This window comes from Protopterus annectens, chromosome 2.part1, assembly GCF_019279795.1.
Source record: "Protopterus annectens isolate FY-2018-M chromosome 2.part1, PAN1.0, whole genome shotgun sequence".
Lineage (NCBI taxonomy): Eukaryota > Metazoa > Chordata > Ceratodontiformes > Protopteridae > Protopterus > Protopterus annectens.
The window spans coordinates 1,037,988,210-1,038,016,103 of record NC_056729.1 but is presented as its reverse complement, the minus strand read 5'-3'; the positions used below and the strand labels follow the sequence as shown (position 1 = coordinate 1,038,016,103).

General features: G+C 38.9%; 1 protein-coding gene across 2 annotated transcripts in view; it reads left to right on the top strand.

Annotated features, from left to right (window-relative positions):
- The window catches only part of SORBS2 (sorbin and SH3 domain containing 2), a 3,647,154-nt gene that overhangs the window by 1,698,825 nt on the left and 1,920,435 nt on the right, over positions 1 to 27,894 (top strand). For both annotated transcript variants that reach the window (XM_044062620.1, XM_044062621.1), the window contains one exon: positions 696 to 868. In XM_044062620.1, the coding sequence (XP_043918555.1) occupies positions 696 to 868 (173 nt within the window). The remainder of the gene's footprint in view (positions 1 to 695; positions 869 to 27,894) is intronic.

The following is a 27,894-nucleotide window of genomic DNA, read 5'->3' as shown; positions in this document are numbered from 1 at the left end:
GGCTCCTTAATGGTCTCCTGGACTGCATGATTAGTAACAACCTGTGAAAGAAGTTCTGGGTTTTTATGAAAAATGTATTTCCATCTTTAGTGTGTGATGACTGCGAAATGGGCATTGGTCTCTGCCTTCACAGCAGGTCCAGTGTTGCTGGGTCTCATTTAGAATAAAGCTTAATGGTATTATGCAGTCAGCATAGCCACATGCTCTTGCACTTTTGATTTCCACACATTACAGCACTTTGGTTGTTACTGTTTCAGAAGCACATATGACACCCATGAAAATTAATGTTTATAAATAAATGTACCATGATAATTGGGCTATGTTAGAATTGTGTTTTAACACCCAAAAAAGTGTTGTATCTGTACACTGCTCACCCAGATCAGAAACACATGGACATGGCAGTAAGACATGATAAAGCCAGTAAATGGAGCCCAAATAAAAAATGGGGAAACAACATCTTTGCAGATAGTATCCATGTATGATAGAGATTGCTTTTAACAAATTCTGATTAATAAAAGCAGTGACTGTTAGTTATGTTTGTCTTGGAGACAGTAGCTATTTAAGGACTGCCATATCATTATGGAAACTGCTCAAGTGACATTTATCTAAACCTAGTCAATATATATCATGAAAACGTATTGTGTTTTAAACCAGCATGCACTAACTCAGTTTTATTTTGTGTTTCTTTTCAACAGATGGATCAGAAATCTATACACAGCAGCCTCATTCATTTAATACCCATTCAATGACCACCATTCCAATCTGCAGATCATCTGAAGAGGAAAAGAAAGTCACGGTACTAAAAGCACCACATTATGCAGGGATTGGCCCAGTTGATGACTCAGGCATTCCCACAGCTATTAGGACAGTAAGCAACAGTGCTTGGTTTTAGCTTCCTTCGCACAAAGCTGTCTGGCTTTTTTAAAAATCACATATTTTTAGTGCATATAGTTCAATACATTTTTTAAACACCTTTATTAAATTCACACATTTGAACAATGACATTGGTATGCGTACACTAATAAAAAAAGAAAACAAACCACTGTAAACATTTTTCATTATTTTCATTCATTATGCGTGTATTTTTAACAATTATTTTCTCCAGCAGTATATACATTTCTCAAGTCCTGCTTTATTTGAATCTCACTCCTCCATCTGAACATTATTTATTCTGCATGTATTGTTCCCATAGATTCCACTTATTTCTATGTAATTTGACCCTTCACTTTCCTAAAGATCCCAACATCAATTTTATCTCCTTTAAAATATTCAGTATGTCAGTTATGGTTGGTTTAGATTTTCATTTACAGTTTCTAGTAATTGTTTTTTTTTAACCAGCCAATAGCAATAAACTTAGCAAAACTTTACTATATCTTGGCCCTTTAGTTCCTTTGTTCCAGCTGAAATTATCATTTTCTAAGTTACAATCATTTGTATGCCCCAACATTTCTTACAAAGTACTCTATAGAGATTTTTTTAAATCTATAAGATCATTACATCCCAACAAACATGGTTCTGTTTATCTGTCTCTTTCCCATCACTCTTCCGATGTTTGCTGTCTGCCTGAGGAACAATTCTCTGATGTTTGGTTGGGGTATGAGAATATTTATTCAAACATTCCCATACAAAAATCCTAAACCTTCTGGACTTTATTATATACTTGGAAGAGATACAAATGTCTGCCCACTGTTGTTTTGTATATTGCCTTCCCTGTGTATCTTCACGTTCTTTTCTAAGCTCTTCTGATCGATTTTTATAGTTGTCATGCATCATTTATATGCCCTATTAATTGACTGTTTTTAACAACAGCTTCTGATCTAAACTCAGCCAAAGATTTTCTTTCATTTAGCAGTCCACAATCCCTTTATGTCTGCCTATATTTTGTTATCAACCTCTGTTAGGGAAGACTATCTCTAACCTGCAGTTAAACTTTAGCTTGACCTTATTATTACCTTTCCCTGCCTACCTATTGCTTCCAGTACTTTGGTTCGTTTGATAATTTTCTCTAATAAATTCCAGCCCCCTATTGCCTATTTTTGATGATCCCTACTGACACTCATCCCTACAAGTAAAATCTCCTTTATCCATTCTCATCTTGGCTTAGTTCTTAGAATGCATTCTGATACCTTATAACTATAATATATTGAGTGATTCCTGTTAGTATTCTTAAAAGACTGAATCCAAAATCCTACTCTCCCTGTTTATTGTACTCCCTTCCTGTTTCATCTTCATTTATTTCCACTTTGATTTGTATCGTTCAGTTTAGGTTATGTATATGAGCATTAACCTCAAAGCTCTAAAGTATTCTTTCAAATCATTTAATCCTTAACCATAATGCTTTATAGAGAGAAACAGCTTATTCCTCTCAGCTCTTGCCCATTTTCCCCTCCCAAATAAGTTACTCAGTTCTCTATTGTTTATGGTACACAATGTCTCCTCTGGTTGAGCATCCAAGTGCTCCGGATTATGCGGAACGCTCTGCATTTAATGATGAGCAAAATCACTGTTCTGCTGTTCCGCATTGAACAGCTGTGGCTCCGCTATATGGTTTCTGATTGGTTTGTGTACCACAATTACTGCCAGTCGGCATTGTGGTATACAAACCAATGCATAGTTCTGCTGCCCTTCATATGTAAACAAGCTCAGCACTATAGTCAGAGATTTAAGGGACACCTTCACTTTAGTTTCAGTTTCAGAAAACATTGCTGCACACATACAAGGTCATCATGCTGCAGTATTGGTGCCCTTTTGATATGCCCTCTACCCCACTAGTGCAAAAATGCAAATATGGGAAACTTATGTAGCAATTGTGAATATCTGCTCGGATACAATGTCTGCTGCAAGCCTTCTGGCTTCTGTTGACTGAAACAGTTATAATTCCCTCCTCCCTCCCAGAGAAGACGCATAATCTGTATACAAGCAGTATGTTATTATTGTAAACATTTTCAGAAAAGAGCCAAGAGAGCTGACTCTGTTATATAACACCTTATGATGACTTCTTGCTGTGAGAATCTGTTTATCTGGATTTGCAGCTTATTTTGCCTGCAAACATTTTTTTAAACACGTGACTTGGTATTAGTGTTTTTTGTTTCCTGAGGTGTATTTTTCAGGTATCTGAATATCCTGCTTTCTTTAGGTATATTTTTATTTTCACACATCTGAATGTCTTATGTTCCCTAACTGTAAAATCTTTACCTTTCTCACTCTTTTACACCCTTGTGTGATGTGTCCAGCTAGATTTGAAGCTTGCTTTGTACCATAAATTATTCCAAGACAAAACAACTTGGAGGAAGTGACCTTGCTGCAGTCTGTTTTTTTGTTACAGCTAAGCTAAACTAAAACAAGTGAAAGTTTAGAATACTTCTTTTGAAGTAACTTAATAAATGTGCAGTTCTGGTGCAATCTAGATGGCCTTCCTAATTTGTCACCTTAGAGTATGTTAATGGTTGTTGCATCGAGTACCCTGCCAGACAGGCTACATTGGTAATGAGTGACTATACCCTAGACTGGGGAGAGAAAAAAAATGAGCTACAATTATTCCTACCCCCATGGCTCATTACTGTCCTATCTACCAGCTAACCACACAGCCTGTCAGTGCTCAGGACATGCTCTGTATTTCAAAACTGCAGAAAAAACTAATCATCTTAGTTATTGTCTTAGTTTAAAATTTTCATAAATATAGCCTTCAGAAAATATTGTGATAAGGGGGGTTTAAATTGTTTCAGGTCTATATTTCTGTTTAGTTATGAGTAAAGGACCCCCCCAACAATTTATTTTCCAGTATCCTACATGAACGACACTGCATTATTATTTTGATTGGGTTCCCTTACAGATGGGATTGTAGTTTGTCATTACTGCTGCTGACTGTTAGGGATACATACTGTATAGCTAGGTGTCTTTGAATTTTATTATGTTTGAATTTTATTAAGAATTCCTGCCCTCCCCATTACTGTAACTTACACTAACTTTAGTGCCTGCTAATTCTGTTCACAGATAGTAGCCTGCCATAGCTCTCTATTGTTAGATTAAGTTACCAAATAGTGATGGAGGATATTTCTTAGAATTAGGCACCTTTCTAGATGGAGATGTGGTTATAAGTTATCACTAGTTGTGAAAAGGTTGGGTAGTGGTGAAGTTCACTCCACTGGAGTTGTCTCCATTTTGCAGATTTTCTGCCACACTCCGTGGCAATGGCACAATGTGAGAGTATTCAATCTCGCCGTTTGTTCTTACACCTGGGTTCGGAGCCGATCCTCGGCTCCGTGTCGGCCGCTTGGCAAGCTCTGCATCGAGAAGAAGCTCGAGACCAACCTAACTCCCACAATCCCCCTCTGCCTTTACCTCAGATCTAGTTTGCCGCTGCAACGTCCGCATCAATATTGATGAGCTCAGACCACCTGGCAGATAAGATTGCTTTTTTGTCTAAGATTCTTAGATATTTTTTTTTTTTTCTAGTTTCACCTTTAAGTCTTTTGTGTGTGTGTGTGAGTCGAGGGTTTCTCTTTCTTATACGTATATATTTTTTAATATATATAGTTAGTTAGTTCCCTCGGGGCCTACCCCACCCACTAACTTCTAAATTACTGCTGGATTTGACAAATTACTGGATTTGACTAAACTTTACTTGGCTATTGACATTATTGTTGGCTGTTACTGTCTGTTCAAGACTGTGTAGACTTTATATAACTTTACTGGATTTGACTGTTATTATATTTATTATGTCTGAGAAAGTGAAGTCAGGCTTCAAATGGTGCCAATGTGGACAGAAAATGTCTGTCACAGACAACCATAGTTCCTGCGTCTACTGTCTTGGCCCTCTCCGTCTGCAAGAAGACTGCTCAATATGTCATTCTTTCAGTGGAAGGGTCATGACAGATAGGCGCAGGAAACTTATGGACAGGGGGCTTTTGAAGCCTGCTTTTCAAGAGGCTCTGGATGCATCAGACCAGACATCCAAATCCTCGAAGGAATCGAAGACGTCGGATCCCAGGTCATCGGCTCTGAGCTCTTCAGTCAAAGTTCGATCACCGGTTCCACAGACTTCGGGCAGTGTTGAACTGTTGTCAGTTTCAGCCTCGAGTCTTGGAACCGGTGACGGAGCTCCCTCCCGGCACTGTTGAGGTCGGCTCCATCTTCGATGCGTTCTTCCAGGCCCCTCTCCGACACCGATGTAGACCGCGTGGTGCAGAAATTAATGGAGAATACGGCCTTATCCAAACTCATCTCTGTCTCCTCCCAGTTGGTGTCAGGCCTTCCTTATCTCCACCTGTTCCTCCTCCGATGCCTATTCAGTCTTGGAGCTGGGAGAGGCTGATCTGGTGATTGTGGAGCCCTCGATGCCAGAACCGCTTTTCTCGGTCAGCTCGTTCACCTCGACTGAGTCAAGATCCATCCTTGGGTCCGGGACTGAGAGTCGGACCGACGCTTCGTTCCGACATTCTCTCGGAGCCTCGGCTCGGATCGACTCGGCTCCGCCCTCGGTCGATGCTCGTGCCTGTCTCGGTATTCTTCCGATTTCCTCGGAACCGGGAGATACCTCGACTCGGGACCCAGGGGCCTTCGACCTCATGAGGAAGGTGTTGTCTACTCAGACAACCACGTCAGCAGAAACAGCCTCTCCTTCCCACAAAGGACCGTTATCCTCCTCTGCACCCACGGCTACATCTAAGCGTCGAGCACCAGTGTCTCAGCCACCCCTGGAGGGTGCCCCCTCTTCCTCGGAGGCTTCTTCGGATGCCCCCCCCGAGGAAGTTCTGAGGAAAAGATTGTGTAAGAGGAGACACTTAGATTCTCCACAAAAATCATTGACATCGGACACTGACTTGATGAGTCAGAAGGGTCCCTAAAGTCACCCTCAGAGGATGTCTCCTTTTCTGACATCCTGGAGATCCTAAAACAGAGAGGTGATTGGCAATCCCTTCCCCCTTCTGAGGATGAGTCAGTTTTGCTGAAGGCATTCGTGCTCGCCTTCCTCCTCCTGGGTCACTCCGCCCTTCGATGAGTTGGTGGAGCTGATTGCTCGAAGGGCGTGGGAGCCGCCTGACACGGTGGAGCCAGTCCCTACAAAGCCTAACAAATATATTACTGCCCCCAAGATAAGGCTTATCTGACAAAGGAGTGCCAGTAGACGCTATGGTGGTGGCAGCGGCCACGAAAAAGGAGATGTCTGAATCTTCCTCATCTGTCCATCCGCCTAGCAGAGATTCTAGGACTATGAACAGGTATGGGAAGAGCATTTTTAGTTCAGCGGCTTTTTCTATGCGATCCCTGAACTATTTGACCCACTTCACACGGCTACAGAGGGATCTAGTCAAAGAGTTGGGAGATACCCTCCAGGGTACTACAGATGCTGCTGTTTCAGAAAAGGTTACAGCACATCTCAATACCCTTACATCTATTGCAAACTCATCCATGAAGCTGATCTCATACGCAGCCGAAGGATCTAGTAGGGCAGCAGCTTCTGCGATTGCTCTTCATAGACAATCCTGGATGCGCTTATGTTCATTTGCGGAAGCCTTCAAGTCTTCCTTTACTAACGCCCCATTTGATGGTGCCACTCTTTGGCCCCAAAGTAAAGGAGACCCTTACCCGGTGTGAGCAAGAGGGAAAGACTCTGTCTGATGTTGGAGTCCATTTTTCCACCCCATCCAGACCGTACCCCAAAGGGCAACGTGGTGGAAAAATGTGGTTTCGAAAACCCCAAGGCTCTTTCCCAGGCACACAGGGTGATGCCCCCTCTAGAGGCAGAGGAGGGGGCAGAGGTGGAAGACGCCACCCTGGCGGCAGAGGAGGTCCGCAAAACCAAGGTGACAGGGATACAACCCCTGGGAAACCTTTCCAGCACTCCTGAGAGGAGGCCCGACTGTCCTGCTCTGGAGGCAGTCGGGGGTCGCTTAGCTTTATACCCTCAGGCCTGGCAAAATCTTACATCAGATAATTGGGTAAAAAGCGTTGTTACCAGAGGCTACAGAATACCCTTCCTATTGCCCCCAATTCCGAAGAAAAGACTCCCAGATGTGCCGCCCCCATCTGTAGATCCTGCAGCTATAGAAATTTCAAAGCTGCTAGAAAAAAGAGTAATCCAACCAGTCCCAGCGGACCAAAGAGGATTCGGAACTTACTCAAGGTTCTTTTTAGTTCCAAAAAAGACAAGGGACTGGAGGCCGATTCTGGACCTAAGCAATCTCAATACCTTCGTCAAGAAAGAAAAGTTCCAGATGGTCACGCTTCAATTGATCCTTCCATTTTTACAGAAGGACGACTGGATGTGCTCACTAGATCTGAAGGACGCATACTACCACATCAAAATGGCCAGGGCATCCAGGGATCACTTGCCCTTCCGGCTGGGAGCCAGCCACTTTCAGTTTCGAGCCCTGCCCTTTGGTCTGACCTCAGCCCCCAGGGTTTTCACCAAATGCATGGCAGTGGTAGCGTCTCACTTGAGACGCCTGGGATTCCAGGTGTTTCCTTATCTGGACGACTGGCTCCTTTCTGCCACCACCCAGCCGACTGATCCAAGCCAGGAGTACACACTGCAGCTTTGTGTTCATCTCGAATTTCCGTAAATTTCGAAAAATCTTTACTACAGCCATCACAGCATATCTCATTCATAGGAGCAGAATTGGATACGCATCGTTAATTCTAAGACTTCCTCCAGAAAGGATAGCCTCACTACAAAGCCACATATCCCTTCTTCTGTCATCCAGAAAATCCCCAGCAAAACTGGTTCTGAAGGTTTTGGGTCTCATGGCAGCTTCTCTCATTGCGATACCATTGGGAAGACTGCACATGAGAGTTCTACAATGGCTACTGTTTGCACAATGGTCGTTCCAACAGCTACCTCTGACACATGAAATTCTGATCACAAACACATGCAAATCACACCTAGCCTGGTGGCTCCGGATTTGCAATCTTTCCAGCGGAAGACCATTTGTGCTACCCACGCCGACAGCTACGGTGACCACGGACGCTTCCTGGATAGGGTGGGGGCATCTTTCAGGGACAGACAGTCCAAGGCGAATGGACCAATTTAGAGTACAATCTGCACATCAATGTTCTAGAGTTGAGGGCAGTGTTTCTAGCATTGCAACACTTTGCTCCCCTTCTTCCTCTAGGGACTATTGCAGTTCAGACGGACAATATGTCCGTAGTCTGGTACATAAACAAACAAGGGGGAACCAAGTCTTATCAGCTATGCAGAGAGGCCATGAGAATCTGGCAATGGGCGGAGTCCATGGGTCGCTTTCTGATTGCAGCGACATCCCGGGTCATCCAACGCCATAGCCGACAGGTTGAGCAGAGCAATCCTGTTGCCTCACGAGTGGTCCCTCAAACAGTCAGTTGCGAAGGAGATTTTTCGTGAATGGGGCCAGCCTTCCTGCGATCTTTTATGCCTCCAATGAACGCCAAATGCAGAAGCTATTTTGCCCTATTACCTCCAGGGAAGTCCCCAGGGACGCTCTGGTTCACGATTGGCCCCCGGGCCTCCTGTATGCTTTTCCTCTCTTTCCCGATTGCAAAGTTTCTGCAGAAAGCCAACAACCTGCAAAGGATGATTATCCTCATTGCCCCATTCTGGCCTCGTCAAATCTGGTTTCCCTTTCTTCTGGCACACCGCATTGGGAACCCTGGATCCTGGACCCGGAGCCGGATCTACTGACTCACTCGTCAGGGGGTCCCCACCCCTCGCTACTGTCACTCCAAATAGCAGCTTGGCTGCTCCACTTCCCTACTTAGCCAGGTCTGATCTTCTCTCATCTGCAGTTCAGAATATACTAGTGGCTTCACATAGAGCTGGCACTACAAAGACTTACACTAGTAAATGGAAGCGTTTTGTTTACTGGGCAAATGCACATCAATTGGACCCTGTTATAGCTCCCTTGAATAAGATCTTGCAGTTTTTAACCGAATTGTTCCACCAAGGAGCTTCTCCTGCCACTTTGAAAGTGCAATTAGCTGCCATTTCCAACTTTCATGTGGAAGAATGTGGGGCCCCCATTATGGCTCACAGACTTTGTAAGGCCTTTCTGAAAGGATCTTTCCATATTAGACCACCAGTTAGAACTCCTACATCACCTTGGAATCTGAACCTTTTATTATCTAAATTGATGTTACCTTCATTTGAACCAGCCTCTTCTTGTCCATTGAAGTATTTGTCATGGAAGACCATCTTTTTGGTGGCCATTACATCGGCTAGACGGTATCAGAGCTTCAGGCTCTTTCTATTAAACACCCTTATTTGATCTTTCACTCTGACAGAGTATCTCTTCGCACTAATCCGTCCTTTCTCCCCAAAGTTTGCTCCGTTAATAACATCAATCAATCCATTGAGCTCCCTACCTTTTTCAAAAACCACTCCAATAAGTTGGAGTATATGTTACATAAGTTGGATGTTCATAGACAACTTAGATTTTACCTGGATAGAACAAAGGATCACAGGAAAACAGATCAACTTTTTGTAGCCTTTGCAGACAGCAGGAAAGGTATAGCAGTTACTAAACGAACCCTTACCAAATGGCTAACTGATTGCATTATATTTGTTTATGCTGCTTGAACAAACTTTACCTGTCAAACCCAAGGGGCACTCTACAAGATCAGTATCTACATCCCTGGCTCATGCAGCTCGCTTACCATTAGACACTATTTGTTCAGCTGCCACTTGGTCTAAACCACATACATTCATTTCTCATTACAAGGTAGACAGGGTTTCTAGGGACAGGGCAACCTTTGGTTCCACTGTGCTCAAGAACGTTCTCCGTGAGTTCCTCAGGAACATGGAGCTAGGACGATACCCAGGTGTAAGAACAACGGCGAGATTGAACACTCTCACATTTAGAAGTTATGTCCTTACCATAACGCTCCATGTGGAGTGTTCATCTCGCTTTGTTCTTACATTCCCACCCTCCCACCCTTAGGAAGAACGTCCAGTTTGGTGTCTGGTTTGGTTTCTCCTGTTTTCTGCATTTAGTTATTGTGTATATATGTATATATATATATATATATATATATATATATATATATATATATATATATATATATATATATATATATGTATAGGTGTTTCTCTCAGTTATGTTGTTTGGCATGAATGTATCTCTCTCTGTTGACTTCTGGTTTGCTTGCAAACTAGATCTGAGGTAAAGGCAGAGGGGGATTGTGGGAGTTAGGTTGGTCTCGAGCTTCTTCTCGATGCAGAGCTTGCCAAGCGGCCGACACAGAGCCGAGGATCGGCTCCGAACCCAGGTGTAAGAACAAAGGCGAGATGAACACTCCACATGGAATGTTATGGTAAGGACATAACTTCTAATTTCGCGCAGTGAGAAAATTGGATGTTCCACATTTTGACCATTTGTCACACATTGTTAGGGTCTGTGTTCCACATTGGCCTCTTAAGAGGTTGAGACCTATGTCCTCTGGTTTATAAAAGCATACCTGACTATACCTAAAACTAAAGGGGATAGAAACATTTTCACTGCTTGTGCCTTACTATCCATATCCATTGTCAAGAACTTTTGTATTATCTTTTGATTAGTCTCTTCCCATATATCCATAGCTACCATAATAGAGTCCTTTTTAATCTGTTCACCTGAATAATTAATCTTTTCCTGTCCCCATAAATACGGGTATTGCTGGACCAGTTCATGTGTGGCTACATAATGTACATATAGTCTTTGTTTTATATTCATTTATTTTATATCCTGAAAAGACTTCAAACTGTCTCAAAATGATGTTCAGCACTCAAATTGCCTCAGTGACATATAGGTTCTGTGCCTGCACACAAACCCACACTGGCAGTTTTCCAGAGCTCAGAATCTCCTCCTCTGACTCTGTTTGATAGAAGACTGGATAAGCTCCATCCATCAGGAGAAGCCTAACCCCTGTTACAGAAAGACAGTTATTCAGTCTTTTACTGACAGCTGTAGGACTCACACACTTGATTCTCCTCAGCAGCCTTCTTGGTGTATTACAACTTCAAGACTCATCTAAGACGTCTTTGTGAACTTCCCTTCCTCTTTATTATTATAGACTTTAATTTCTGTATACATACATACACACACAAACACACACACACACACATACATATACACACACACACACACACACACACATATATATATATATATATATATGTAGACACACACACACACACAATATATATTTACACACATATGTACGTGTGTTGTTAATTTTTTAATTTAGTATTCTATTTACTACTGATGTTAATTCCTGTGGGAATTCTTACTTGCTACTGTCTTGTTGGTATGCTTAATACTGCTTTTAAGCAGCTATAGGTCTTTTCTAAACTGTTCTACAACTTCTAGTAGGAAACTGAAGTTCGGTGGTGTCAGTTGAACAGTCGGCTTCTTTTTTCTATTATCTGCTTCATCTGGAAGTTCTGACAAGAAAGTATAACCTTTTTCACTTTTTTCTTCATTTATATGATATTTACTGCTAATTTCATACTGCTATAGCTGTTTTTTTTGTTAAATCACAGTTTTACCACAGATTACTTTATTTGCATTTTTTGTGGAGATTTTTTTTCTTTTCTGACAAGTGAATTTTTAAGAAAAGCATATTTTTGCTGTATTAAACTGTTTGTAGTTGGTTTAAGGGTATATATTTGATTTGTTATGATCTGGACAAGTGCATTTTACTTGGTTCTGTGACTATGTGTGCTGTTGTTTATTAGACTGTGCAAATGGCAGATCATCTCTTAGCACCATTTAAACTGTTTCTGCTATATTTTTTATGCAGTTTAGCCCTGTTTGCTGTGTGGGGCCATAGTTTATATTTTCTATTGTTGCTGCCCTTAGTCATCCCTTAATAGTATCAGTGTATTGTTTTAGCTGGTCTCTCTCCCCTGACTTGATGGATCCTGATATGGCTGCCCCATATCAAAGCCAATTTTACTTAAAAAGGAAAAAAAAAATCAACAAAAACATGCCTCAGCCTATGGTGTGTCAATCTGTTGTTGCATTATGCTGGCCTGCAGACCACTCACCTTTTTCCCCATTGCCCTCCTGGTTGAGCCCATGGCCTTCTATGGTACGGGGGGTCAGAGACACTTTCCAGTGCTGTTCCTGTACCTGGTTCAGATATGGGAGAACCAGACTTTTTAGGTTCAGCTGAGGTCCAGGTAAGAGACCTCTTGCCAAACATAATGCTCTGACCCCAGATATTTTGACCTCTAGTGTAAGAAGAAACAAGAGACTTCACCACACTATAGTCGGGTTACTACCATGTATAAAGCTGATGTGGTTTCCTTAGTTTAGAGTGTTTTACACTCAGCTAATCTCGGAGACTGTGCTCCTACTCAGAGTGACTATGGGACTACCTTCTCTAGAGATCAGTCTAGTACCACAGGTTTTGATGTGGACACTAATGCAGACAATAATGAAAACTCTTGAGTCCATCCGGTCTGTTTCTTTGGAAAGTGAACAGGTTCAAAAGCCTACGAAAATATTCACCTTTCCACTGATCTAACTAGGTTTAGAGATATATTTAACTGCAAGCAATTTGGAGCAATGGCAGAGATTGGCAGAGTTTATGATCTTATTGAGGATGAGATTCCAAATGTTTTGTCTGTTCTTCCTCTGTTACCAGCCTTAGAAGATGTCTTTAAGACTACATGTTAAACCCCTTCGCCTAGTGAGCCAGTTTATAAAAAGACTTTGAGGAAATACAAGGTGTACTCTGATCTTGCAGTTCTCTTTGCTCCTTTGTCAGCTGACCTAGCTGTGTTTTTCTAGCTGCCAACTCTAACAAGAGATCTTTGACTTCTTCTAAATATACACCACCAGATAAAATTGGCAAGTGGTTAGAATCTCAGGGAAAACTGGTTCAGACTAGTAATTTAGTCTTTAGAATTTTTAATTATCAGGGCTTCATGTGAAAATTTATTTTGCAGTGTGCTTACAGTTTACATGACGTTGCTGTCTCTTTGAATGCTGAGCAGAAGTATTATATGAATGAGATGGTTTCCAGTGTAACTACATTTTTGAAACATGCTTTGATGAGTGCCTTAGAAGGGGGTATGCTTGATTGCCTAACCAGATTGTTTTTTGAGGATTTAAGAAATGAGATTTTGAATGCTCCTTTAAGTTGTAAATTTGTGTTTGGTCCTGCCACTATGCTGATTCTCAAAATGGGATGATATAGGTAAATTGATTCATGTGGTATCTAGAATGTTTCATTTTCCCAGGTTCTTCCCAAACAAGGAGTGCACTTTGAAGGGCAGAACTCACAAACAAAAATTCCAGCCTGACAAGAGTCAGGGTACCAAGAGGAAATGGCAGGAAAATAATGCTTCCAAACCAAATAAAAGGGGTTCCATTCCCCAGAAATATCATACCCATGTAACTATGCCAAGACTCACTGCATCCTGTCCATTCCCCCTGTCCCTCTCCCCTTTCCCTTTCACCCCCAGGCTTTTGCTCAATCCAGCAGCCTGGCCATAAATAGTCTGAGACAAATGAGTGCTGAGAATAATTCAGAGAGAATACTCTTGGCAGTGGACAGAACATCTTCTTTCCTTCAGGGAATTCCCTTCTGCATCTGCATCTGTTCTCTCTGTTACTCATTCAGAACTTGCAAGCAGGAGTTGTAGAACTAATTCCTGCACCACAAAAAGGAAAAGAATCTTAGACTGGTATTTTTTGGCTACCATGGAGACCAGTTTTACATTTGTCATACCATAATACCTTTCTGAATGTACCCAGATTCAAAGTGCTTACTCTGCAGATGATCTGAACCCCTCTTCTGGACCACTGTTCTGTGGTGACTTTACATTTAAAGGATGCTTCTCATCACATTGCAATTGCTTCCAATTTCAAGTTGAACCTACAAAAATCCTGCCTTACACCTTCACAAGAAATGCCTTCCTGGGGTATATGAAGGACACAGAAAAAAGTATGGCCTTCCTACCAGAAAACAAAGTCCTGATTGTTCAGAACATTTTCAGGTATTTCTGTCTTCAGAAAGCTGCCTCCACAACAGAAAAATTCTAGACCGCATAGCATCAGTGATCCTCATGACATTACTGGCCAGACACCACATAAGAAAGATTCAGTGTTACTTAGCACCTGCTTCCCTTGGAGTCTCCGATACCATTGCTGGATTATGTGATACTAGAGTTAAAGTGGCAGAGTGATCAAATGTCTTTCAATCCTGACATGCCTTCTCCCTCCATACCCCAGTTCAGTCAGTTCAGATGCACTCATCAGATTTTCCATAGGGCACAGTGTAGTGCAGGGTGAAAGGGGTCCTTCGGACTCTACAAAGCACATAAAAATCAAAGAACTGTTAGCAGTGATTCAGACCTGAAAACTTCTTCACCGTGTGTGGTTTCCAGGTCCCATTTTATTGGTCACAGATAACACCAGGGTAATGTGGTACCTGAACAAACAAGGGAGTACAGGATCATACCGCCTTTGCTGGTTGGCAGTGGTGGCTTGGGAGATAGGCTTAAAACATTTTCTGATGCTTCATGCCTCATACATCCTGTCAGAGAAGAACCTAGTGACAGACTAAGAAGCTCCCTCAGGAGTGGCAACTCATGACAGAGGCCTGCTTGGATTTGATCAATATGTGGGGAACACTTCAAATAATTCTGTTCAACTCCTTTTAAAACAGACTGTTGCAAAAATTATGTTTGAGATGACCTTGCATTCATGCTTGGAAGACAGAAGCATTCTTGTTCCCCTAGTCGGAAATGTTCCATTATGCATTTTCTCCCTTCCCATTGATACTCGAGGTACTTCTTAAGATTCAGAAAGAATTAACAAAGATCATTGTGGTAAGCCCCTTTTGGCCCAGACAAATTTGTTTCTCCCTATTAATGGAATTTGCCAAAGGGCAATTACCACAAGCTTCCTCACATTCTGGATCTACTCACGTAATATCACAAGCAACTGCTGCACCCCAACTTATAACAATTGATGCTGATAGCCTGGATGATTCTATCTTGATGCCTTTTAGGCAATTGTTCCATGAGGATGTGCAGCAGATATTTAAGGAAGCAAGAAAACCTCCAACTAGAAGATTTTCCTGAGACATTTAAATAACTGCCATATGCGGTATAGTCTACTGGTCAAACAAAAGGGGACAGTGGGCAACTTAGTAAAAGGTCCTTAGAGTGCACAGACTATTTCACAAAGACCTTCAATCACAGAGAAAGCATGTCTTTAACTGATTAAAGTTAATATGCAGCAAGGTTCTTATGATAAATATGCTTAACTTAAACACTGTCAAAATTTTCAGTAAACTTGTAGGTGTAGGGCCTTGTGGCAGAGCTCCTGGAATATCAAGGTCAGATGTAGTCACCACAGGCTCTGCTCTGTGAAGGAAGATAATGATTGAGTATAAGAGGAGACAGTACCCCACATCCCTTACATTTTCTTGATTCTACTGCCTTATATGTTTCTTCTTCCTTAAAAGATAATTTTCATCTCTTATTAATCGTCTTTCTAATCTCATTTTTTAACTCTTCCCATGGATAAATATAAAATGTCTCAGATGCAAACAGGTAACCTGTAAGTGGTTCATCTCCCCGGCCCATGCTTGCACTTATCAAGGGTATCAGAATATGTCAGAGATTTGGGATGCATGGCTAGGCTTAAAAAGGCCCTTGTAGTAGTTAACCAAGTAAACACCTATGAACCATGACATTTTCATATCATACGTTCCTGCTGTCCTGTATTTCATCTATATCAATTTGGCATTCTAATATTATCCTTCTCCATTTCTTTTCTTCTCCTTCCCAATTCATTTTCGTCTTTTTTCATGCCATACATTTTTTTTTTTCTCTATTAGTCTAAAGGTTACTTCCTCTTGCTCATACTTTCTTCCTTTCAGAATTTTATAAAGACTAAAAGATGCCATAAAATTGTATTTTTTAAATTCAAACCTCCTTCTTATTCTGTATTATATATCATTTCTCTTTTAATTGGGCTAACTTCAAACCCCCCAAAAAAAAAAACAAAAGATCATCAGCAAAATTTATTTTTTCTATCTCCTGTGGCAAACCATAGCTGAACCAAAATAAACCAATTTTCCTAGTACAATATGGCTCCAGTACAGAATAATTAGAGTTTAACAAACATCTAGTAAGAATACAGATGCAGTAATTACAGACAAAACATAAGTTAACAAACATTGGGAATTACTACACTGGTAGCACTAATAGCAAATAACAGGTACATATTGAAAACAAAGTTTTTCTCAAAGCATTCACAGTTTTATATCGTGAGTAAAATGCAGTTTAAAAGACCCAGAAGGCAGTTTTTTTTTAATTTTTTTCTGAAGGACATTAGTTGGCCAGAAGACTAGGGGAAATCTAAGGTTCATAGGTGTTTACTAAGCTAACAACTGCAAGTACCTTTTAAAGCCTAGCCATGCATCCCAAATCTGACAAGTTCTGATACCCTTGTTAATTGTAAGCATGGGCCTGAGAGATGAAACATTTACAGGTTACCTGCATCCATTAGAGACATAGGTGATAAACTAGGCATGAAACCAGGGGAAATTTAATATATATTTCTGTAACTTCCAAATCTTATTCCTGAAATTTCAGTTTTTACAAGTAAAATAAATTCCTTCTGTTTTGGTAATTTCTCCCAAACATTTGTTTTTATTCTTGTTTATCTTTAAACCTCTGTACATAGTTTTCTCCTTGTTTTATCACTTCAATCAACAAGCTTATATTTAAAGCTGAAAAAATCACATCATCTGCATATACCAACATTAAAGGTATCTGTATGCCCATATATAAGCATGATGCTTCTCTCATCTTTTATATTAATAACTTTATTATAGCATTCATACATAAGGTAATTGATATGCTACTTAGACCTTGTCTTACTCATCTTTCTGTTTTTATTTTTCTTGTTATCCACCCATTCACTATAATACTTGTCATTGCCTTTTCATATGCAGATTTAATCAGTGTGGTTATCTTTTTCTCACTATTATACTGCTCTAATATATCCCGTAATTGCTTTTCTATGATGTTATCATTATACCTGTTTTACATCTGCACCTACTAATCTTATGTCTCTTCTTTCTTCTCTAATAGCATATATTAACTTTTTTATCATCATTAATATTTCACTTACATTTCTTTTTCTAACTCCATATACTCCTTTTACCCATTTTCATTCTAAAATATTATCTAATCTCATTTGGATTCTTTTCATTAAAATTTATAGTCACTATTCATTAATGATACTGGTCTCCAGTTTTCTCTGTTTTCTTTTTCTGTTTTTTTTTTCAAGTTAATCTCAGAGCTCATTCACAAATGCTGTCTTCCTTAAAACCCAACTTGTTCCGCTCATTTAATATTATAATAAACATTTTTTTCTGATTTTCTTCCATAGTCTTATAAAACTTATAATTCAACCCATCCAGCCCTGGAGATGAATTTTCACTGACCATTCTCAAAATATTTTCTAGCTCTTCTATCTTTATTGCTTTTCCTTAAGGTTTCAGTCTCTTTATATGAACATTTTTCATACTCCCATTCTTTTCTGTTTCTTTCTCATTTCTTTATATTTGTTTAAAAAAAAATAAAACATTTCTTTCTCAATTTCATCTTGTCTTCTAATATAAGTACCTTATTTTGTTTTCAATTGCTCTGTTACTAAATGTTGTCTCTTTATTTTCTTTCCTCCCAAAAGGGAAGCCTCTTCTCATTTTTACTTGTATTAACTATTGCTGTTTCTTTGACAAACCTAAAATGTTTTTTTCTTATTTTTGTTCATATAACCCTTTTTCTATTAAAAAATTCTTCTTCTTCATTTTCCGGTATTTCCCATATTCTTCTTTTGTTCTTATTATACCTTTTTCCATTTTGTTTAAAAAGTTCCCTTACTATACTTACATATTATTTCTTAATTTTCTTTTTATATCCAGTCCACCATCTTGATCAATTTTCATACATAATTCTTGTAAGGGTTGCTTCAATAATTTTTGCTACTGTTTTAAAATAATTTGTTTATTTACATTATTTAACGTTTTAATACCTTTATCTACCTTAATACAGTATACATTTTCACTTATTGTTGTCCAGATTGCCACATGAGCTAAAAACATGTCTTTATTATTCCTCCTTCTAATTAATTTAAAGTCTCTGTAAAAATCACATGATTAGGTTCGGCTTTTATTTGGACCCCTTGCCATCCAAAATAAAAACTCAATTACAACACCTTCACCCCTTCTCACAAATCTCTCCTCCTTTCTGCTATTAATGCCCAAAGCCTTTGCAACAAATTACCCAACTTCCATGCCTGGCTGTCCAATAACCATCCTGACATTTTTTTCAAGCTCTGAAACATGGCTCAACCCATACCTGAAAGACTCTGAAATCACCCCCCAACAATATAATCATAAGTAATGACAGAACACATAAGAAAGGAGGTAGAGTATCCCTACTTTTTCCTCCTGTCTAACTGTAACACCATATACCAACCCTATACCTCAATTTTCCAAAGCTGAAATAACACTGGCCCTCCTAAAAATAAATAGCCATAAAAACATAGCTATAGCTGCCCTGTATATTCCACCTGGAAACAACATCCCCATCTTTGAAGATATCCTCTCTTTGTTCTCTTCTAATATAAGTAATGAAACACTTATGCTAGGGGATGTTAATATCAACTGGACTTCTATTCACTCTGCCAATGCCTCACAGAACACTAACCTTTACAGTTAATTAACTCTCCCACCAGACCCAACAAAGATAACTCTTCTGGCAGTATTCTGGACTGGATACTACTAATTTCTCATCCCAATAATATCTCTGATAGTGGCACCTTGCCCGACTCCCTAAGTGATCACCTTCCTCCCTTCATACGCTGCTCACCTTCCTCCCTTCACCTAGAACATAATTATATCTTAACCAGTACCCTCACTAACTTTGACCCTCAATCCTTCTCTGACTGCTTCAAACAAATGAACTGAAACACTTTGAAAACTCTTCCTCTTGACAATGCTGTTACTTTCTTTAATACTACATTCATCAACCTACTAAACAAATTTGCTCTTCCTAGAACTAAAAAAGTGAAATCCAAAACTGCCCCCTGGCTTTCCAAAGAAGCAATAACCCTCATGGATACCCATGACAAAACATGGAAACTCTACCAAAAATCCAAAACTCCCAACTTCCATACTGAATTTAAACAGCTTTGTAATACAGTCAAAAAACAAATTGCTTCTGACTGCAAATCCTACTACTCTAAGCTTCAAAATAATCCTCAATCTAACCCCAAGAACTTTTTGTGTAGCATATCTACCCTTTTTAACCCCTGACAGAAAAGACAACCCATGTACCAACCTGAATGATCCAGATCATATCATAGCCTCTAAATTTAACTCCTTCTTCATAGACTTTATTGCCAAACTCACTACATTTTTCCCTAACAACACCGCAGCTCTGTCCACATCTCTCACCTACAACTCCTTTCCCTCTGCCACCACTACCAGCCACCCCACTCCCTTCACCCTTAAACTCATTCCTGTTAACACTATAAAAAACTTCTACAAAGCTTAAAACCCTGCTCTAATGCCCCAGACAACTTACCAACTACCTTCCTCAAGTTAGCTGCTGATGGCATAGCTCTCCCTATCTGCATCCTAATTAATCATTCCATTCAAGAGTCCTATGTACCCCTCCTCTGGAAAAAGGCCTTTGTCATTCCCTTACACAAAGGATACAATAACTCTGACATCTCCAAGTTCCACCCTATAGCCATTCTGTCCCCTGTCTCCAAAATCCTTGGTAAATGTATTCACCTGCAACTTATCCTACCTCTTAGATAGCCATCTTCTCACCCCGACACAACATGGATTCAGACCCAGACACAGTACTACCACAGCCTTTCTATCCTTCCTCAACATCATCAACTACGCACGTGACTCTGGCAATATTGTATCTACCCTTACCCTAGACATATCCAAGGCCTTTGATACTATCTCCCATAGCCTACTTTTGTCCACGCTCTCTCAGCGTAATCTTTCCTCTTCTTGCATCAATTGGTTTTCCAATTACCTCACAAATAGGCAGCAGGCCATCAAGTGGAATAACTCTACCTCCCCCTGCCTCAACACTCTGCCAGGTGCCCCCAAGGTTCTATCCTGGGTCCTTTACTATTTAACATCTTCATTAATGACTTTCATCTTAGTATCCAAAACGCTAAGCTTGTCCAATATGCAGATGACTCTACTAACATCAGCTCCACTGAATCTCTCCCCAAACTCATGCATGAAACTCAGTTTGCCTTTAACTGCACTGAGACATAGATGCTAAATAATCACCTGGCTCTAAATGCATCTAAAACTAAAATCATGATCTTACCCCATCTAAAAACACCAGCTTAGATGAACTCCTTCTCTATAGTCAGCCAAAACATGACTCCTATCCAAATAGTCCCCCATACTAAGCTCCTGGGTGTCACTATCGATGAATAACTAAAGTTTGACACTCACCTTCAAACTAACATCAAAAAGACTCACCAGAAGCTTGGAATGCTTTACCGCCATAATTGCTACCTTACTTCTTCAACTAACCTTACCCTCTGTACCACCTACCTCCTCCCCTCTCTCATGTATGGAGCCCCTCCCCTTACCAATCTACAAGCCACCCTTAGGGCTAAACTGGCATCTTGTTACAGTAAGATCTGCAAGTTTGCTACCAACTCCAAATCCTCTTCCCATCACTGCGATGCCTTACATTCCTTGAACTGGCTGGAATTCCCCAACTATCTCTCTTACATTCAGCTCACTACTGCTCATAAACTCATTTTTATGCCATCTCTCTGCCCCTCCCTCTCCTCCATCCTTACACTGCATCTCCCCAATTGATCTCTCAGGTCCAGTAATCAGATTCTCCTCAAAGTATATAAACCCTTACATACTTATGGGCAATTTCTACTGTCATTTTCCCTAGCATGAAAATGGAACCCTCTTCCTACCCATATCCAAACTACTCATACCCTCTCCACTTTTTAAGACATTGCTCCATTCCTAGCTCTCTTTTACTTGGGAATGCCCCTGCTGTTAACCCCTCCTCATCTACTCCCACTTTGCTCAATCCTTCTCTCCCAAAAATTCTATCTAACGCTAGCTATGCTTTTTCCTCCTTCATTCTCTCTCCTACAGTTACTTACTTACTAACACTTGCCATGCTTCCTCCTTCTCAACTTGCTAATACTAATACTTACTCCCTCTATACCTTACCTAATGCAAGCATTAGCTTTCCATACAAAACAGAATGCTTATCATTTCATGTTGTTCTAAACTACTACTGTTGCATACTATATCTACCCATTGCTATTACAAGCAGTACATCAAAATGTTTAAATTAACTTTTAAGTTGTGCAATTTTCTGTCAATTTTGCTTTTGTAATTATTTTATTTATTTATTTTTTTATTTTAATCCTGTATTAATTCTCTGTTTTTGTTAATAATGTATATACATGGAGCTTTTCTCCTTGGACCTCCATTGATAAAGGGCTCATCTTGGCCCCGTGGATTTTCCTGGTTAACAAACTGCAAATAAATAAATAAATAATAAATAAATAAATGTTATCCTAATTTCATCTCACCAGTATTCTTAATTTCTGTCATCCTTTTAATATCTCCTGTTACCTCCCCCTTCTTTCCTTAAATTACATTTAAAATCCCTGTTACAGTAACATCCATATTAACAATTAACATATGGCTTAATTTTCTCAATATCATAATAATTCTTAAAACATAGTCCTTAATGTGTATGTCCACTGTTGATAATCTTCCTTTCGCTACAATGATGTAATTGAATATTTTAATATCATCTCTTAAATAGTAAAATTAGCCCTGAACATCTCTCTATTCCTAAATTCCACATTATGATATTTCCCCATAATATCTGAAATTGTTACCTTTTATCACTAGTTGCAAGTCTAACAACTTTTAATATTATGAAGTCTGCTTCCTGTTTCTTACACCATTACTATACAATAAATCTTCTCACTTCACTTGTAATACTATTTACATTTAGTGTGATAATTTTGTAATCACCCATTTCCTTTTTTCCTCTTTTATATTTTTTCTTTAATCTTCCTCCTTCTGTCTTTCAGTTTTCCAAATAGAATTTTTCCTTCTTATGACATGCCATATATAATTTTCTTACTCACTTTCTTCAGTACTTTTCTATCTTCATTTCCTGTAAAGTACATTTGTTCCTCTTCATTTTCTGTACCACACCTTTTTTCGTCATAATATCATTTACATTCCTACTTCTTCTTCGGCCTCCTCTGTCTCATTTTCTTGTTGTTTTTGTTCAGCATCTTTTGTCTCCTTCCTAATGTCTTTTTAATTACAATACATCTAGGTATGTCCCACCTTTTTAAATTTGCAAAATTCTATCTTACATTTCTTACTATCATGTCCTTTATCTCCACACATCTTTTTGTCACAGTTTTCAAGTAAATGTGCCTCTACCCCACACACAGAAAAAATGTTTTTGGTTAACCCACATGTTTTACAAATCCTTATAAACCTTCAACAAAAACAAAATTCAGCAGGTGCATAATTTTCCCATTTACCATTTTCAAAATCACATTATATTCCTAGCTTCCTGCCCTTAATCCCCTATTGTCATACATTTTAACTAAATTGATAACATCATGACATTTCAAGTATAACAGTAACTGTCTTTTCCAGTGTCCATTCTGAACTGTATTTTAATCTTTTTTTTATTTTTTCTATTTTGTGGTGTTGTTATATAATTATTCCATGGAAACATTTTATATTTCTTCTCATATTCATTAAATAATTTCTCAAGGCCAGTCCCATCTTGAAAGATAATGTCACAAAAATCTCTTTCCCAATCAAAATAAAAGCTCTTAACCTCTGGTGGTGCAATCCCTAATAGTAAAATAACTTTGTCCCCGATTTCATGCCTTTCCAGAGGATCTTCCTGTTTGCTCTGAATTTTCACCATGCATCTTTTACCAGTCATGTGTTTTCTATATTTATTCCTTATTGCCAATGTCGCTGCCTCTTAGAAAAATTCCCCTTCTCCATCTTCATTTCCTGCCTTCTCCTTGTCTTCCTCCGTATTTAACCTTCTTACAGTTTCAACCCACAATACAGCTTTACCAGTGTCCAGTTCCTGCTGCTGTACTAGATCTTCCAGTACATCATCTTGCATCCCTCCCAACTGGAGAGTTGTAATAATAACCTCTTTCAATACCGCAGTATTCTCTTTCTCAGCCAAAAAACACTTTCAAACAGATTTTACTGAAAAGGACGTCTGTTTTCATTTTCCATAGACACCAGCACTTTCTTTCCCTCTCTACTACTCTCCACCATGATGCTGCATGTATGCACAACTGCTCCCATTGACATACACACTAGGAATGGGAGTTGCACTGTGCAATACTGCTGACCACAATGAGTAGGGGAAGTTCCTCAATGCTCTGAACAAGTTTCCCCTAGTAGTATAAATACCACTTTGGGTGTCCTCTGAAAAGAGGCCACTACCCTAGCAGGATTAACCTTGTCAACAAAGGTTAAATAAATAAATGTGCTGAAAGTGTTTCAGAGTTATATGGTCTTCTGTGTTCTCCACCTTTTTTGTGGTTTATAAGTACAAGGTTAGCCTTAGAACTAATCCCTCTTTTTATGCCTAAGTTTGTCACTGAAAGGTCTTTATATCAGTATAATCATCATCCTACATTTTAACTAATCCTCAAAATATGCAGGATAGAATTATTCATTTACTGGGTGTCACAGGCAACTAGGACTTTATTTGAACAAAATAAAATCCATCCAGAAATATGACCATTTGTGTGTTAATTTTGATTGAAAACATGGGCTTTTCAGTTTTAAAACTGACCATCTCCTTGAGAATTTCTCTTGCCATTTCCTTTTCTTGCTCCTTCCATGGAAAACCCCGCTGAGGCCAGGTCAAAGCTCTTTTTCTAGAACTGTTGTATTTTATGTAGCCTTTATCAAGGGTTTGAATTCTGAATCTATTCTGGAAGCAAACACCTGGTCACCTATTCACACCTTTAACAAATATTACAAGAAAGATGCTTTCTCAAGAGCCAGTTCTGTTTTTGCCAGATCAATTCTGCAAGGGATACTGAGTCCATTTTATATCTCAAACCTCCTCTCAGCTTAAAAGCTTTGGGAATCATCCCATTTGTCAGCAGTTCTGCAACAGTAATCTAATGAAGAACATAGTACAGCTGCATAAGAACCAATCTTAACAGTAGAAGGTGATTAGATCAGTGTTGTAGTATATGCACCCTCTGTCATTTTCCTCTTTCCTTTGGATGAGATGGACCTTTACATCCACTACCCTCTCTTTATCCTTCTATATCTGGGACCTTTTTAAAAGATTTTTTGCCTCAGGTAAATTCTGGAGCAAGAAAGCAATGAATAGATTTACATTTATCCTATAGGTACTGCACGTAGTCTTGTGCTTAGGTTTGTGTCTCATGTACTGTGCAAGGGAAAGGCACCTAAATTTGTAAACTGACCAGATGTACGGTATCTCCTACAGGTTAACATTTCATTTGTAAGTAATACTGTAACAATGATCTGTTTGAACATCTACTGTTATGCTAAGTTCTTACACAGCTGTACTTTCCTGGATACTTTCCTGTTGATTGATTATACATCACTGATTTTATCTCGACCCTTCCTATTGTAGTTATTAATTCTTGAGGCTCTTCTGCCTCTAACCGTGATAGTGTTAAATATTCTATAAATGTTTCCATTTGTAACTTTTCGTCCACATTCCTTTGCTTTATACAGATTTTTATAGAATCTCTGAAGCATCTAAAATACCTCTATATGATCATTGTTTTGCTTTGTTTTTTTGTTATAGACTCCCTAAGATTATCAACTAACCTATCTATTTTCTGTTGCTTAAGTCATTGTACTTTTGTACAATTTTGTACAATTTTGTACAATTGAGCTTTTGTGCTTTGGAGTTTCTAAACTCATGCATATTATCTAACTACTCCCTTACTTTCCCTTCAGCACTGAATATTTGCTCCTTTTCTTGTTTTGTGAGATTCACTTTATTCTGCAATAATGTAACCTTTGACAACCCTGTAAATAGTTGTTATTACTCCTTTCCCATGTCTCTTTCTGTCTTGTTTCTGCCCTTTTCATTGTATTCCATTCAGACATAGACATAGATTAGTACTAGGCTAGCTGCCCTTGTGAGCCATTTTAATCATAGCCAATTATCCCATGGGAGAATCAAACCCTACACCTTGTGTATTCCCTAGCTATTCCTTCTGAAGAAATGTTATCTTCTAATAACCCACAAATCATTTCCTTAAATTCCTCTGTTTTTAGCAAATAAATTAGAAAATGCAACTGTTTCCTTTTTTATTTCATTACCCTGTATCTTCGTCTTAGCCTTTACTGGTGCATGATCTGACGTAGTTATTGGATGTGTTTCAAAGCTTTCAATTAAATACCAATGCTTCTGTGAAGTGTAATTTATATCCATTCTAACACAGTTATCATACCTAGGACAAAAATGTATAAATTATGTTGTGCATTCCTGCTAGTGAATTCACAGTTTTGATTTTAAATATCCTCATGTATTTCTTCAGAAATCTATCCTGTTTTGCTATAGTTTCTTTCAATGCCCTCAGCACATCCTCACTATTGCAAATCAGGTTCAAGTTCCCATCCATATATAATATTCCTTGCTGAAAGGTAATTATTTTTTTCAAAATGCACTTAATCTCTATAAAAGTATTTTAGTTGAAATATAAATTAATGCCTGTGTAATCTTCATTCACTACCAGTAACTCCCTTACTAACAGAAGTCTGGCATTTATTGTCTTTTCCTATTCTATCAGTGTTGGAGCCCCTCTCATAGTTGATGTTATTTACCCCCTTTTTCTGTGTCTCTCATACTTGATGAGTATCCTTTATGAAATCCTTTCTTTACCAAATTCAATTGCTCATTTATATCCAAATTGTTCTCCTGTAACACTGCTATTTGTACGGGTCTATATTATATATTCAAAGTTTCAAAACATCGAATAACATATGTTCGACAACATATGATCGAAGTTTGAAACCTCGAATATATAATAAAACATAAAAATAAATAAATAAAACTTATCTTAACACTCCGAGCAGGGAGGCAAGCCCCCCTGCACCCCCACACACACCCTGCTTAAATATACCAACTCCGAGATCGCACTTCAGTGCAGAAAAGGGAAATTCTCCCATTCTGTAATGTAGAGCGCCGTTATATTTAACCTTCGAACTTTTCAAAGTTCGATCATATGGTGTCGACCATATGACATTCGAACTTTGAAAAGTTTGTTCATGTAATAGGAACCCAATTTTTACCATATACTTCTTAATGTAGTTCAGTATTCTTTTTTTGTCTATACCTGAAATGCCATTTACATTCCATAATATTTTTTATAGCCCAGACATTCAAGAAGCTATTACTTTTATATATTCTGCATGACAGAAAGTCTTTTCAGTTTGCAGTTTACATGCACGCATCAATGCTTGGCAGGCGGATCTTGTATGCAGTTGCTGCTTCTCATCTTTGTTTGAAACCATGTGACATTTTCCCAGACTTTTTGCTTCAATAAAAACACTCAATGAAAAAAAAAAGAAAAGAAAAAAAATTAAATATATTCTGTCCTCCCAATACCTTTTTAACTCACAATGAACATGAAATACAATGCATGCTTTCCAAAAAGGGACATTACCATATATAGGTGCAGCTGCACCCATAGGCTTTACCTACTCTAAAGTTAGGTTTAATCATGCTGAAAGTGAACCCTAGAGCCTGTGTTCCTTGTTGCACATCTACCTTCTATCCTTGTCCTAGCTCGATTTCCTTCCCAGATGTAAAAACAACTTGCATGCTCTCAGTTAACTGATTTTTGGCTTTAAGAAAAAGTGCACTGATTACCTTTAAATGAGAAGAAATAAGCTGTGAGCTATTATATTTATTACTGAAATGCTAATGGCTGCTGATGATACATCTACTTGTAAACATACTCACTTTCATCAGTGTCTGACTTCATTTATTTTCACTGAACTGCTTGGTTATTGCCCTTTGAATTCTAATTGCAGTATGTCTTATATAAATGCCTCAGAAGTCATGGTTCATTCATTTCCTGATTAATTGTTTGTATCTGTAGACAAACCGTCTCAAACTGCAGGCCTTTGCTGGTGGAAAATAATGGCTGATAGCTTTACAAATGTGTGAAATATCTCTTTTCAAATACCTGAAAACTGCCATTTTCATGCTTTCCATTTTCTAGCCTGTTTGCAAAAGAAAAGAAAAAAATCCCATTTTCTGCAGTGTAAACTAAGAACATTAATCTATACTTGCACCTGTATAATACTAGATTTTGATTACATTTTTGATAATCAAGGAATATGACATATTGCGTTGTGTCACAAAGCAACCAGAGCTGGTACAGTAAGGATATATTGTCAAACTCACATCTAAGTTAGTGTAGGCTGTGAAAACAGACTTACTTATAAGAAGTATTCCACAGTCTCTCATTTGCTGAAGCTACTACTTCAGAAGGTCTATGGGTAGGCATTGCTTTACCTTCAAATCCCAGTTTCAGGTGAAGAACTTGATTTTTTTTTCTGGTGTATGTTATGGTTGCCTCAGTAGAAGAATGAGCCAGCGAAAGGAAAACTGAGATAGTTATTTGTAGTCGTGCAACACATAACTGTACAGACTGTTCATCTTCTTGGAAAAGGTGTTTGAAATGTTCAGCCTGGTGTCTCCTACCCAGTCTATAGTCATATTAGAAGTCATTAGATGTTCTTCGTGTTTCACTGTTGCAGTCATCACACTTGGGTTATCTGCCTACAGGTAGTCCTCAGTCAGCCTGAATA